Source organism: Macrobrachium nipponense, chromosome 24 (genome assembly GCF_015104395.2).
Source record: "Macrobrachium nipponense isolate FS-2020 chromosome 24, ASM1510439v2, whole genome shotgun sequence".
Classification (NCBI taxonomy): Eukaryota; Metazoa; Arthropoda; class Malacostraca; order Decapoda; family Palaemonidae; genus Macrobrachium; species Macrobrachium nipponense.
The window spans coordinates 16,556,685-16,571,670 of NC_061091.1; the positions used below are offsets into that span (position 1 = coordinate 16,556,685).

Here is a 14,986-nt window from a genome sequence, read left to right on the forward strand (position 1 = left end):
TAAGTTAAAGGCATGAATATTTCAAACAAAACTGAAATTATCCTTTTACCATTTAATTGCAGGTATTCAGTTCCTTTTAGTTAAATATAACTTGAATAATATCACACCTGGAGAATGTTCACATTTACAAACTCAAGACTTTATTATACATTTAAAACAGCAATTTTAGACAGTCAGTTTTTAGCTCTGATATTACCAGGGCATTCCCAGAACCTTAAGAGTGGTGGCTGGTCTCATTGGTATACTCTACCCTAACCCAGTTTGCCCTTTCATGATAACTCAAAGCCCAAGTATCTTACGAGTGTTTTACCCTACTTTACATATTTGTCTATTATCCTTTTATTAGGAGTTTTGTTGTTATATGACTGAGATAATTCTCCTTTGTGATGAACGCACTTTCTTCTCAATTCCATATGTTCTATTTACATGATCACTTGCCTCTGGAATCACTCCTCTCCAATTCAGGGCTTATAACCCAATTCTTCTGTTTTAATACAACATCTGGAGTTCAATCCCATGAAAAAGTGAGCGCAATCATTACTACCACAATGTTCCTATACAGTCAAATTTAATGGTAAAATGCAAGGGTTAAAACAAACAAGTCTCCACCTGACAGATATTATGTACTGTCTCAAAGATCAGACCAAGGTAGGTACAGCCCTGTCCCAAATGATAGCATATCTAAACCTGGAATTCACTACCCACAGACTAGGTACGTTACACATGAAAAAATACAGTAAAAAGTACTGATTCTCAATGCATTTTATTACTATAATAAAACTAATATCACTACTATTACAATTATTATTAGGTGATCATGGTGAAGGGACTGAGCACTGTAAACTGCTAATGTGAATTCTTGAACTAAGACTTACTAAAAATCATTTACAATACTACAGCTAAACACTGGGGATGACTGCATGGGCAGCTCTTTGTGACTCAATCTTCAAGCAGAAACTTTCCCAATGGTCTTCCTGAAGAAGGTTCCATAGCAAAGGCAGTGTCATCTGAATTTGCCTACTTCTAGTATCCCAGGTGGTCATGAAAAAACTTTTCTACTTCATGTGAAGTTTCATGTGTCAAGAGAGAGAAGTTCTACCCAATATCCTCCCATATTTATCTTACTCATTTTATCATCCACTTTGATTTTTTTCGATCTGGCACATCACTCCAAATGTCTTTACTGTGTGAGCAATTCTGTAATAGATGTGATTATTCAAGGCTTAGAATTACATGTGTGCTATTTTCAAACTCTTACCAAGTTATAACTTATGTACATTCATTGCTTTTTTTTTTCCAAAAAAAAACAGGAGTGCCAGACAGATATTCTGTCATCTGTACATTCGATTAAACATACATAATCTAACAGCTGTTTGACCCTGGCATCAGTCCCTCTTTACATCAACTTCCTTGTCCCTTCATATCTCACAGATTTTTAAACAAAACTGAGGTTCTCTTAACTGGGTGATGGAACTCTCTACATAAAGGAATCAATATCTCTTCAGGATGCAAGGAATGTCCCTGACATGTCAGAGCTCTCAAAAGATGGTCCAGATTACTGTCTTAGAGCTAAAGTACTTCTGAGGTAATAAACATCTTCACATAGACTTTAATTGCATTCTCTCTAAAAGCAGAAACGTTTTCTCGCTAAAAAGTAATTTTTCAATTCTTTTCACTGAATAGACCTAATAAAGTTCAAGTTGATGCATAATAAAAACAATACTTTAAGATACTTCCTAATTCCTTATGCAATCACTACAATTACATATACTACACTCTCCTGTTGTTCTTAGAAACTAGTGAAGGCACAATATGCTTTCCAAGTTTCATAATATTTTAAACAACTGTATTGCAAAAGGATGCCACTAACTAGCAACTAGCATGAAATCTGAAGCTTTGCCATACACTGCATTTTTAATAACACTACATGCAAATGTTTCTGGTCATAACTTTATATGAACTGGATGCTTTACAATCACCCAATTATGAATTCATCACAGTTTATATTTATGTTTGTACAGTATTTGTTACTTTATAGACACTAAGCAGCTTATTCAACAATGATTTCAGTCTACTATTTAATTAACTTCCATTTCTTAAGTTATTGAATAAATTTACTAACTGTCCTGCCTCCAATTGTGAGTCACCATTACAGTACTCACTTATGAAAAAACAAATGAAAAAACAAATGAAAGTATGAAAAAAGTTACATATTGACATTAGACAATGTGAGGATTGATGGCAAATCAACTCACAAAGACAAGGACAAAAATATCATTTAAAGGATAAACTGTAAACTCCCATATACTTACACCAATATCATGGTTAATTAGGGAAGGAGGGCATGTATAATGATATAAAAAAAATTAATTTTTCTAACACAATGAAAATATATGAATACCTACATATTATATTTTTTATACAGCACTAGTTTGTAATAAAAAAAAAAGTTTCAAATACTGTAGTATTTAATACAAACATGTGACATTTTATTATACTTTTACACTCGTCAGAATGGACAAATCAACTGCTGAATAGCTACCAAAATAAGCAAGAAGTAAATTAAATTTTATTTCGCCTTTTAAAAGCTTTCATTCCTCAACATACTATGGGACAGAAATGTATTCTAAATGAGACTGAAAAAGGGTACTGCCAATAAAAAATATGGTGTTAATAGTGTTTTGAAGTAGGTAAGTCATATAGAAAGAATGAAGTACAAATAAAACTATGTTAGTTTCATGAAGGGAGCGTACAATTCACGTTTTGCGAGTAAGAAAAGGGAGACTGTATGTGTCTACACAGCTTTTGTATGGGAATATAATGCGGATGATGTTGTGGAAGAGCTCCTACAGTATATATTGTAATGTCAAAACCCAGGATACAACATTTATGGATATACAAAACTATCCTTTGATAAAACTTCATATGAATACATATTTACATTTAAACAAAAGATAAACAAAATAAATGTTATGATATACTTAGATGTTAAAATTCTTATAGTAGTCAAGTAAGGGATACAAAATGCATAACTATAAATGAATAATGCAAAAAACTAATAATTCACAATCTCAAATAAAAAAGTACAAATTTATTTGATTGTGATTTTGTGAAACTTGGGCCAGCAAGCCAAGCACTGGGGCACTTTCAGCCATTCAGTGCTTACGACAGTGAAAAGATGAAGTTAGAGTAATAAATGAGATGTAGTAAAAGGACCTAAATGTGGAACTGGAAGAAAATCCCAACACTGCGCTAAGAAGTAATAATTTGAGAAGTTAGTAAAAAGGGGAACTAAATGTGAACGGAAGAAAATCCACCATGCGCTAAGAAGTAATAATTTGAGAAGTTGGACACAAAGAATGAAAAAAAGGAAGTGGGTTCAGCTAGAGGCCTAAAAGAATGCTCCAAATACCCTCAAGTAATGCCTACATCGCACTACTTTGAGGTGCAATGACAGCAGCCCCTACAGGTTACAATGAAGATGTACTTGATAATGAATGACTAAGAGGAAGATTTTGGTCACACCAAGAAACACACACTCACACAAATACATCAAGAACACATAAAAGTACAAGCAGACACCATTGATGACTTCAGTAATGGCTTATTGCAAGTAAACATAACAATAATCACTTAAACTGAAATTGTACATAATATACTTATGACAAAACATAACTGCTCACAGTGAAACTTCTGTCAATGACTGACTGTAATTTACAGGTGAACTTCAGTCGTCCCCAATAGGGTGAAGTCTTATTTTGGTAGCTATTCAGCAACTGGTATGTCTACACTCACTATGTGTTTAGGAATAAGTATATGTAAGAGGTTTGTAATTCATAATACTGTAATACTCAATCAGTGGGTGTTTTGAATGCAAATCAAAGTGATGTAGGGAATGGTAATTTTGTTACAAAGCAATTATAGAGTTCAGCTGCCCTGTAACCACATATACTGTAAGGCTTTAAGTAAAGCATTTCAATACTCAAAAAAACTTCCATACAGGTACATAGTACATACTATATTGAAAACACATATAAATTTTCTTCAATAAACTTTTAAAAATTAATACATACAGTGCATAAAAATCTGTTTACTGTGCAATCTTGCCAACAATAACAATTAATCTGCAACTCAAAATAGTGCATATTTTCTGGATTGTACTAAAGGATTATTCACCATATAGAGTAACACCTCGATAATAGAGAAACAAAAATTAAAAATAAACTAAACATATGGAACCTTCACAAACAAGAAATAGTGTCTCTTTTGCTACCAATATTGTCCCATTTAAGAAAAAAATCAATAACATCCATAACAGGCACCAGTGTGGAAGTTTTGTCAGAGACCATACTGTAAATCTGAAAACTGTCCAAGGAGGCAACAAGTCATTTTCTGTCTTGGTATGGGAACTGACCCTCACCACAGCTGAAGGCCGTCTGGTTAAGAAACAGCAGCTTAACTTTCCATTCATCACTGAATGTCTTCAAGAATTAATGAATAGGGACAACAAATGACATGGCTTCAGGGATGAAGTACAAAAAACTTGAAATGTTAATGAAAAAAAGTACATATTCTCACCACTATTTTTACTCCACTAATAAGCTGACCAATTTTTCCATCAATACTCATGCACATGCTAAGACTCGCTGTCTACAATCATGCTGATGTGAGAGTACACAAATTTGACTGCTGTTTTCCCCTTTCCCATTAACACATCACTTACTGAGAGACCAAGTCTACAACTGTATATATCACAAATGCTAAAGGCCATTCTTAAAAAACAAGAACCTTACTGATCAACCTTCATTTGGAGTTATAAATACACTACCACCACAACAATTACATTGCCAGCTATAGTATAATCTACAGCATCATTAAGTTTCCTTGGAAAGTACAGAATAAGTAAAGAAAGTCATTTTCTGATTACATACTCATTCTCCCCACTTATTCTCAGATAGATGTAGATGCTCTAGTCTCACAATATCCTACCATCTTGATAACCTCCACTACCCTTGAAATTAGTCAATGGCATCAGCGGCATGCTCAGACCACAACAGAATATGAAGACATTTAATGATATTAATGGTATAACTTTTAGTTTCTTAAAGTTCTCCAACATATTTTCTCCCATTTTCAACTTCTTTCACCTTAACCTGCACACCAGTCTCTAACCTTTAGCCCAAAAAACTGTCTTCTTTGGGTGTTCCTTAAGCTTTAACCCAGAAATCTATTATCCCATTTCTCTATGAAAAGGAATGGCTATTGTTTATTCTCCATTACTGAAACTTTTAAAAACTCAGTCTAAAAATAAGTAGGTACACTTAATGGGAAGCATGTCTGTTGACCTCCTATGCTACCTATAACATATGAACATCTTTCAGGGTTTTAGGAAATCATAAGTATGGTAAATTTTCCAGACATTACTTATGATCTTGATATGGCTAACACATTCCTTCTACGTTAACAAAGTATATCTCCCCATCCTTGACAAGTTGTAGCCTCCTTGCAACTGCTTTCTCTCCTAACATTTCTTAACCTTTTTATCTGGAATTCCCATCATTCTCTTGTTCTGCTCAATCAGGGGAGCATATTATTTTTTTTCTCTCAGTATTTAATAGAAGCTCACAACTAGGCTAGTTCAATTCATTTATAATCCTCTAACAATGCCCAAATAGTATTTTATTTTCTTATTATTACTCCTACTACATCTTCAAACTTTCAAATTCAAATTCCAAAATTTACTATTTCATTGGCTTAGAAGCAAATAATTAACATAAAAAGGCTTGGCTACATTAGCAGCCAATTGCGCTTCAATCTACTCCTCCAAATATTCATGGAAAGCTTTCAACACCCTCATTACAATTACTGTCTCCATTTCATAGATGCTCCTTACTCACCCATTTTTCATAACGCTGAATACAATTTCTATGTTTCATCAATTTTGACCAACAGACATTAAAAGCTACAAACGTCAAAATCAAGAATTCCTGAAGTTATGGAAAAATAAAAACTTTCCAAAGAGGAAAGTCTCCTATTCTAAGAGGAAAGTACAGAATTATTCAAAGTTGGTGTAGCTGAATGGCAGGGCCATATCAAAATGACAAGATCACACAAAATCCTTAACAAAAGACAGGAAGCAGTCTGGTACAGTGTACTATTGAGAATGGTACTGCTATTGCTTCCTTCAGACATCTTTAGTTCAAGTGAACCAAATAGTCTACCATGTAACAAATTTGGGAAGAAAGCAATCAACCGAGTAGAATAAAATAAGAATGAAGTCTCCTGAGCAAAATAAAATAAGAATGAAGCCAGCAGAGCAAAATAAAATAAACATTACTAGATATGTATAAAAGGAAAAGTTGTTGAATTCCAAAGACAAAAAAGCGTGTGTAGGAATAATAAATATGCATAGCAATAATAAATAAATGAAGCGAGAATAGAATAAAAAAAATGCCGAGATGAAGGATATCAAAGTCTAAAAAAAAAAAAAAAAAATTTCATTGAACCAACCCTAAAACTGAAAAATAAAAATTTAATTGAACCTACCAAGATTAGTGTACAAAAGCACTTTGAGGCATCTATACAGAGATCAGATCTTAAGCATCAGTAGTGACCTGAAAAACTATGAGCATAAAAAATAATCCCATCCCAAGGACACCAAAACTAGCAAAACACTGAAAACTAACCTAAGCCTCATAAAACAAGGAAGAAAGAACCAATGCAGTTGAGTTTGAGTAGTTAAGAGTTGGTGTGGTATACTGATCATGGGCTGGCCTACAATGTATATGAGTTGGATTCTATTACAAAATATCCTACCAGAATGTGAGTTGTGCACATACACCTACTACAAGTACAGATTAATGGGGGTCATCACACATAACTTTGATCAGCAAGGTATAAATCCCGACAATAACCTAATTAAAAATGAGCACCACTAAATTTAATAACAGGAGAAACAGTCATGTTCACCATAAAAGAAGTAGTACGTACAGTAGAACCCTGGTCCTCGACTGTATTAGAACTTGACATAATTGGATTCCGATGCAAAATTTTGAGTAAATTTTGCATCAGGGCCGGAACAAAAAAACGGGAATCCAACCCGATGAACCCTGTTATTTTAGTACGGGGGGGTGGGGGGGAAAAAAAAAAAAAAAAAAAAAAAGTTTGTCAGTTGCCGCTAGTAGTGCTGCTATTGTTTTGAGCAAGTACATGCTTGTACAGGAATGTTTTTTTAGTTTTTGTGGCTTTCTGTACTATATTTTGATACAACCTTGAGTCACAAGACAGCCATTGCAGACAAGCAGAAGAGAACAGAAAGCCATAATTGAACTTCGAGGAGGAGATTACTGAAAAGTATGAAAGTGGTATATATTTGTGTGACTGATTCAGCATCTTATTAATATCGCATTAATTTACTGTAATAATTACGCTTGTTTTTCAATGCTTTATTATTAGGAGCCTACCCGGTACAGTACATACTAGTATACCTAGCCTAGCCTATGGCGCTCAGTCAACCATTGGTAATACAGCCGCATTGGATGTAGGCCAGTTTTTTTCATAAAGTACATAAACATTTAAAAATATAAAAAGAATGTCTCATATGTTCCTTAACTCTGAACGTTTTTAGTTGTAATTTAAGAGTAATCTTTTGTTTAAAAAGGCAATGTTAGGGTAATAACTGATGGTGAAAAATGGATTAATCCATTTTCAGTTATTTCTTATGGAAAAAATTTATTCGGATCTCAACTGAATCACATCTCAACACTTCTGGAATGGATTAGCGTTGAAGTCCCGGGTTCTACTGTAGGTTATATGAAAGAAAAAGCTCATTATGAAATATGCACTCAGTACATACAGCTAATACCTTGTTATACTATACCATACAACAAATATGCAAAAAAGGATATGAACAGAAATGCTGCAAAAGAGCTGCAGGACACTTTAGGAGTGAAAGTTACTTAACAGCAAAGAGAGCTAGCAGACCAACAACTAGGTGATAAAAATTAGCACTGATTTTGGGGAAGAGGATGAATTCCATTTCATCTAACACAGGCTAAACTAGAAGAGTAATCTCTCCAGTACTTTTCAGATCTATGGTTAGGTCTGACAAACTTCCTTCCAAATGCTGCATCTGGATGTAAATGTTTTCTCTCTTAAGATAACTGACAAAGCATCATAGCTGATTTACACAATCAAGGAACTGTACCATCATCAATGTAAAAGGGCACTATATAGTAAAAAAAAAATACTCTGAAGCAAAAACACTACTATAACTAACAGCTAATTTACATTACACAAAAGATGCATTATTTCCCCCATTCCAACAAATATAAAATCAAGCAAACTTAAGTCAGTACAAAAATCAAGAAAACTTAAGTCAGTACAAAGCATAAAACAATGGATTTATTAAAATAGGAAAAGCAACACTGGTCAACCAACAATTCATGTACCATTTCATCACAAAATAAACCAAGTGCAGTAGAGAAAGTTGGAAAATATCCAGACTTGTCAAACATTCATATTTTCTAGATTTCTTTCTAACATACTGAGAATTTTCTCCACCACAACCCGTAAACTTTAGGTCACTAAATAATATACATATTACAGTATCACATTTCTTATCATCTCTAAATCCTCTAATAACTGATCAACCCTTAACTGTATTCATTTTCGTAGGTCTCAAAACATGTAAAATGTACTGCTGTGTGTTTAACAATGTGCAGAATCAATGCAAATGAAGTGATTTGAAGACATCCTATACAATGATTGTGGCTCCCATGAGTCACTGGTGCCAGTCAGTTCTCCAAAACTCAAATGAGTAGTGTTTATGCCAGGCACTATTTCAACCCTTACCTACTTGTACTTGTGCACCCTTGACTCAATATAACAATGTCTCCAAAAAGCAATTCAGTAGTAAGAATAAAAAATTTCTTCAAAGGCCAGAAGACTAAGTGCTAACTTTCTTGGAGAAAATAAACTCTTGGATCTTTAGAATTGTGGCTTAACCTTAATTAGCCATTAAGTTGTGTATGAACAAAGTGAGCAACATCTTGTTTAAGGACAGAGAATAAAAAGTTGGTGGCAGGATGTGACCCTTGAGTACAATCTTTCAGTGGGATGAAGCCTACATGTCACCAAAAAGATATGTAACAATGTGCCTATGACCACTTCAACTTGTTGGATGATGCAAAGAAAAAGACATGTCTTCCCCATAATATGTTTTCTACAAGTACTGTACCAACAGTGAGAGGGAGAGAGATAATGCATCGATATTTTCCATACTTATCAACTCATCCTCTGTACTGAATTTAATTCTGTTCATAACATCTCTTTTTTCTTCTTCTTCTTATTTTTTCAAACCATTATCCCTACATTAAGGGGTTGGTTGCCTGATGTGCCTTCTCCACTGCCTTCTATCAAAGGCATCATCCTCCACTAAACCACTTCTCTCCATATCTTCCTTCACTTTATCTCGCCATCTAATTCTCTGTCTTCCTCTTGATCTTCTTCCTCTAGCAGGTTCTTCCCAAGTCCTCCTCACTCCCTTCTCATCATCCATCCTGAACACATGCCCATTCCATCTCAATCGTGACTCTCTTATCACCTCTGTAATCTTTACTAAGCCTGCTTTTCTTATTTCATCATTTTCCAATCTCTCAAGCACCAATATTCCCATAATCCACCTCAAAATTCTCATCGCTGTCCTCTCAAGCTTTACTTCCTCATCTTCATTGGCATTTTCTTATCACATACCACTCCAGCTACCTCTCTCTACTTTCCCCATGCAGCTTTTATCCTACTGTCAACTTCAGCCTCACATCCTCCCTCTTGGCTTAAAGTAGATCCTAAGTATTTAAACTTTTCTGCCGGTTTTATAATCTAGCCTCTTCTTTCTTGTATTACTATTCTGTCTCTTATCTTCCCTACTGCTCAGCAAAACCTCTAGTATTTTATTTACATTCACCTTTAAGCCCCCCGTCTCTAAAGATTCCTGCCACTCTCCAACCCTTCTCTGTAGGTCCTCCTCATTTTCAGCAGTAATCACCAGATCATCGGCATACAACCATTCCCACAGGTCTTCATTTCTGATCACTTCACTCAACACTTTCATGACCAGCACAAACAAAAATGGGCTTAATGCTGACCCCTGGTGTAATCCAACATTAACTTCAAAGTTTTCTGTTTCCCCAACTGTTGTTATCACTTTTGTGCATGTTCTTTTATTTATCATCTCAACCAACCTAACCAACTTTTCTGGGACTTTCCTTTTCCTTAAACACCAAAACATTACTCCTCTTGGTATTCTATCGTATGCTTTCTCTAGGCCTATGAATGCACAATTGAGTTTCTGGTTTCCCTCTAGCCTCTTTTCCTGTAGCTGTCTTACTATGAAGATGGCATCCACAATCCCTCTTCCTCTCATGAATCCATACTGCTGTTTCCTGATCTTTACAATCTTTCTTAATCTCTCATCCAGTATTCTCTCTAAAACTTTCAATCCATGCTCTGTTAGTTTAATTCCCCTGTAGTTACCACAATCCATGACATCTCCCTTCTGCTTGTATATATACATATGTGTACCATTAGACTCTCCTTCCAATCCCTTGGCATTTCTTCCTCATCACTTATAGCTTTTAATAAATCCAGCATCCATTTCTCCCCCTCTGTACCTAGTAATTTGAGCATTTCAATTTGGAACTCTGGTGAACCTGGTAATTTGCCATTCTTATTCTCCTTAATGCTCTCTTCACTTCTGTACCCTGTATCTCCCTCACTGGTCCCTCCACCCTCTCCCTCATTTTCAGTATTTAACAGTTGTTCAAAATACTCTCGCCATCTCTTCTTAATGTCTTCCTCCCTATACGATATATTTACATCACTATCCTTGATGAAACCCAATCTACCCACATCCTGTCTCTGCCTTTTCCTCAAGTTTGAAATCTTACAGAAATCCTTTCCTCCTCTTGTTCACAGTCTACCATTCAACTGCTCTACCACCCTTCCCATAGCCACACCTACCCTCCTTGCCTCTCTTTCCTCTTCTCTGTACCTTTCTTTTGCACCCTGTGCATGCCTTACTTTCTAGTTCTTAAATGCTTTTGATTTTCTTTTAATTGATTCTTGCACCTCTCCATTTCACCAACACTTCTCCTCTCAGCACTCCATATCCGCTGGTTTTTCCAACCAGTTCCTTTGCTTCCCCCACACATATTTCTCTCATGTCTGCCCAGATATTTTCCACTCTATCACCCTGTCCAAATTCTACGTTCCCCCTTTCCAGCCATCTCTCTTTCGCAGTCCTAAATTGCTCCCCCTTTCCTCCTTTAAGGTCCCAAATCTTAAATTTAGATCTTCTCTTCCTCTTCTTGGGTTTCCTACCTCTCATTTTAAAATCCATCACCACCAACCTCTGCTGTTTAACACACACTTCTCTCAAGATCACTTTGCAGTTTATCACATTGCTTTTGTCAGCTCCTCTAACCAGGATGTAATCTATTTGGCTCTGCACTCCTCCACTTTCATAAGTTATTAAGTACTACTATATCTAACTTCTGAAACCATGTTTTCATACAGGCTAATTCAAAATTCTGAGCCATCTCCAATAAATAATCCCCACCTTCATTTCTAATTCCAAACCCATGGCCTTCGTGTACCTCCTCATACCCATCTCTTCTCTTTCCCACCCTGCCATTCATATCAGCTCCTATTATTAGTTTCTCCTCCTCTTTCACTGTTCTAATGGCAGCCTCAAACTCTTGCTCTTGGCAACCCATCTGAGGAGCATATGCTGATATATCTATTACCTTGTCATAGTTTCTCTTTTATATTATTATAAAAATCGATCTGCAAGTTTTTAATAGGAATAAACCTTATATTGTTGCTGCTGGTGTATCTTATGTAAACAAGAGTAGTGAAGTCTACGATGGTTGAGCAAATTATTTCAGTATTCCCTCTGCATAATGGGATTCACACTTTTTTTTAAGCATTTTAAGTAATCTGAAGATGATTTATGGTACTTACTGTATACTGGTGCATTTGCATAAGTACATATTGTATACAAAAGCAGACTCTGTACCATATACTATCTAGTTACGTATTTTATATAAGGAATACAGTAGTATACAAGAATTTTGATATATGCACTGGTCCTGGAAGTAATACCTGGCTGCAAACAGCTGGACAAATCTTATAAACTTTTTTCATAATACTTTTCCAAATGTATTCCACAATGGTACAGTAATATCAGTTAAGAGCACTGAATACGTCACTTGGAAACAACAGATTTGCTGTTTTACCTCTACCTCAATCTACTTTCTGACAGTGATCGACCTCATCCTTCTTATGCTTCAGTTTTATTTTTAAAATTTTTTCTTTATTTTTCCCCTCACAAGGATGGAGAGATCTCCCAGTTCCTTAACTATTATACAATAAACCCTACCAACTTCTGCAAAGTTCATTTTTTTTTAACCTTCAAATTTTCTATGCTTGAGAATTATGATTCAGTATTACTGAATAATATGGATGATTACCACTTTTCGACACATGGTATTCAAGGTACATGTGAGACCTAAGAACTTAATTTTTTCCCTTCCCTTCGATAAGAATATATGTTCATTATATAAATAATAATAATAATAACCCATCATTACAGATTATAATATTAAAGACAACCAGCATAATGCCCTTGAATAACTACAAGCTGCCAAGACATAAACTGACCCTCCCTTCATCTAAAAAAAAACTGTATCATAATGTTATTACCTGGAATTCTTTCCAAAGACAAAATATGCTTTTTACATAAGGCCTAGTTTCTGTGAAAAGGTTTAAGGCAAACATTTTCATGAAACTACATTGAAAAAGATAGTTTTGCTATGTATTTTTTCCCACAGGACTAAAACACTTCGTTAACTAGTGAAATAGCTTTTGCGGTAATGGGAACTGTCTGCTTTTTCAGTACTTTCTTTTGGACTATTAGTCCATTCTGTGACAATGATGCTGCCTTTTTCATTTGCACCACGCTAGATAATACAAAGACAATCTCATAAATGGGGAAGTGAAAATGAACTAATAAGTTTCAGAGGATTGAGGAATTCCCCATAAGACAATGGCACCGAAATATTTTCCTAGTATTCTCTATTGCAGTTTAGTGCTTCCCAAAATAAAACAACAATAAAAGTGTTACTGTAAAACAAAAACAAAACTTGTATTAATAGTATACAAGATGTGCATGCAGGCAGAGAATATAATTTTGCAATAATAAAATGAGAAAATGTCAATATACATTATAATGTAAAAAATCTAACATATCTGATAAGTAAAACTGGGACACTGGTTTGTACAGGTCCATCAACATAACTTTCAAATAAGGCAATAGCAATGAGATGCATGCAAGATCAAAATTATACTGTTGTAGCATCACAGCAAAGGCAAATTATTTCAGTTATTAACACATTTGCCCTTGAAATTCACACAGCAACACTTTTTGTGAAGTGGACCTCATAAAATTAATGAAAGTACAATGCATAGCACATGAAAGGGCGCCAAATCAATCCTGTACTAAAGATTGTATGGGAATTAAGACGAGCAAGGGAACAAAGGATAAGCACAAGTAATAACTGATGACTGATAATGCAGGACTGAAACATGATGTTTAGTTTGATAAAGTACCTGGCATCTATTAAGAAATAGAGAAGATTCTGTAGTCGTTTCCAGACACTACCTGAAGCTCGAGGAAGTAAGCTTTTATGTTTGGAAAAGAAAAAATTGGTTATGAGAACCAATACCTAGCAAACCCTTGAAAGGCACACTTTGTTTTCAGCAAACTGGATTATAGAGTAAGCTGGATTTTTCAGTCTTTCTCAAAGTATATGTAATCTGATGTGATATATACAACATCAATCACTGCATATGAGAATACAGGTAAGTGCTCATATCACAGGTGATGATCAATTTGAATTACTGGGTTATAATGTTCTATCTAGTCATATGTCATAGGATTGCTACACACTATTACTACTATGTACTCTCATGTTATGTATTCAGGAGCACATCAAAAGAACCCACAAACACCTTGTCAGCAGAGCCAAAAGAGATGCAATGTAAGTTTCATAGCTTTGGGAAAATCTTTCTACCCATTACATATATACATAAATAGCTGGGGAACTATAAATTTACTCTTTCAAAAGTGATTCCAATACAAAGCTGATAAATGGATATATACATACGTATGGCCATATCCCTAAAATTTTATGTCATGTTATGCTGATTTGTCTCTTATTGTTTTTTTCATGTCTTCTTTTTCAACATATTAAAATTCTAATCTATGAATATTTGTTTTGCAAATTAATGGCATTTGGGACTTGTTCTATATTTTAAATAGCTTTTAATTTTCAAAAACAATACTGATGTTAATGTAAAGCTGTGGATTATTTTTCCCAGCAATGTCACTGATTATGATACTCTTATGTTTAAGCTGTGATATGTAATGTGCTTTTTCTACCGCAAATCATTTTTGTATTTATTTCTTTATTTTTTCATAGCCAAGTACTTCTGCGAACAATAAGCCCATGTCATATCAGCTGTACAACTAAGCTTCAATCTCATGTTAAACACATTCTTGCCTTTTTTTTGCTATGTAACAGGCAGCTTAAATATTAATATAAATTTTTTCTTTATCTCATAATTGAACATCATATTTTTTCTTCCTTCTTTTAACCACCTAGCTAAATTCTGAGGAAAAAAAAAGAAAAGTTGTGGAATCCTTGCCTTTTAGTGATGTCAAACAACCCTTCTCATTATCTGTACAGTAACTACCCTAGATGTTGGTACACTCTAACATTAACCTCAGATGGTTAAGTAAGAAGTTTTGAAAAAACTGACTTCTTATCTCAACTGGAGGGGCCTAATGAGACATACTTTTAAAACCCTTAACCTTAACAGTTTATGCAGAGAACACCTGACCAGAACTATAGGAGTGACTTTACAG

General features: G+C 34.7%; 1 protein-coding gene across 6 annotated transcripts in view; it reads right to left on the reverse strand.

Annotated features, from left to right (window-relative positions):
• LOC135205477 (polyamine-transporting ATPase 13A3-like) overlaps positions 1-14,986 on the reverse strand; it is a 171,529-nt gene that overhangs the window by 29,346 nt on the left and 127,197 nt on the right. For 4 of the 6 annotated variants that reach the window (XM_064236176.1, XM_064236173.1, XM_064236172.1 and 1 more), the window contains exon 5: positions 13,669-13,740. The exons of the other annotated variants lie outside the window; for them this stretch is intronic. In XM_064236176.1, coding sequence (XP_064092246.1) covers positions 13,669-13,740 — 72 coding nt within the window. The remainder of the gene's footprint in view (positions 1-13,668; positions 13,741-14,986) is intronic. 6 annotated transcript variants of the gene reach the window in all.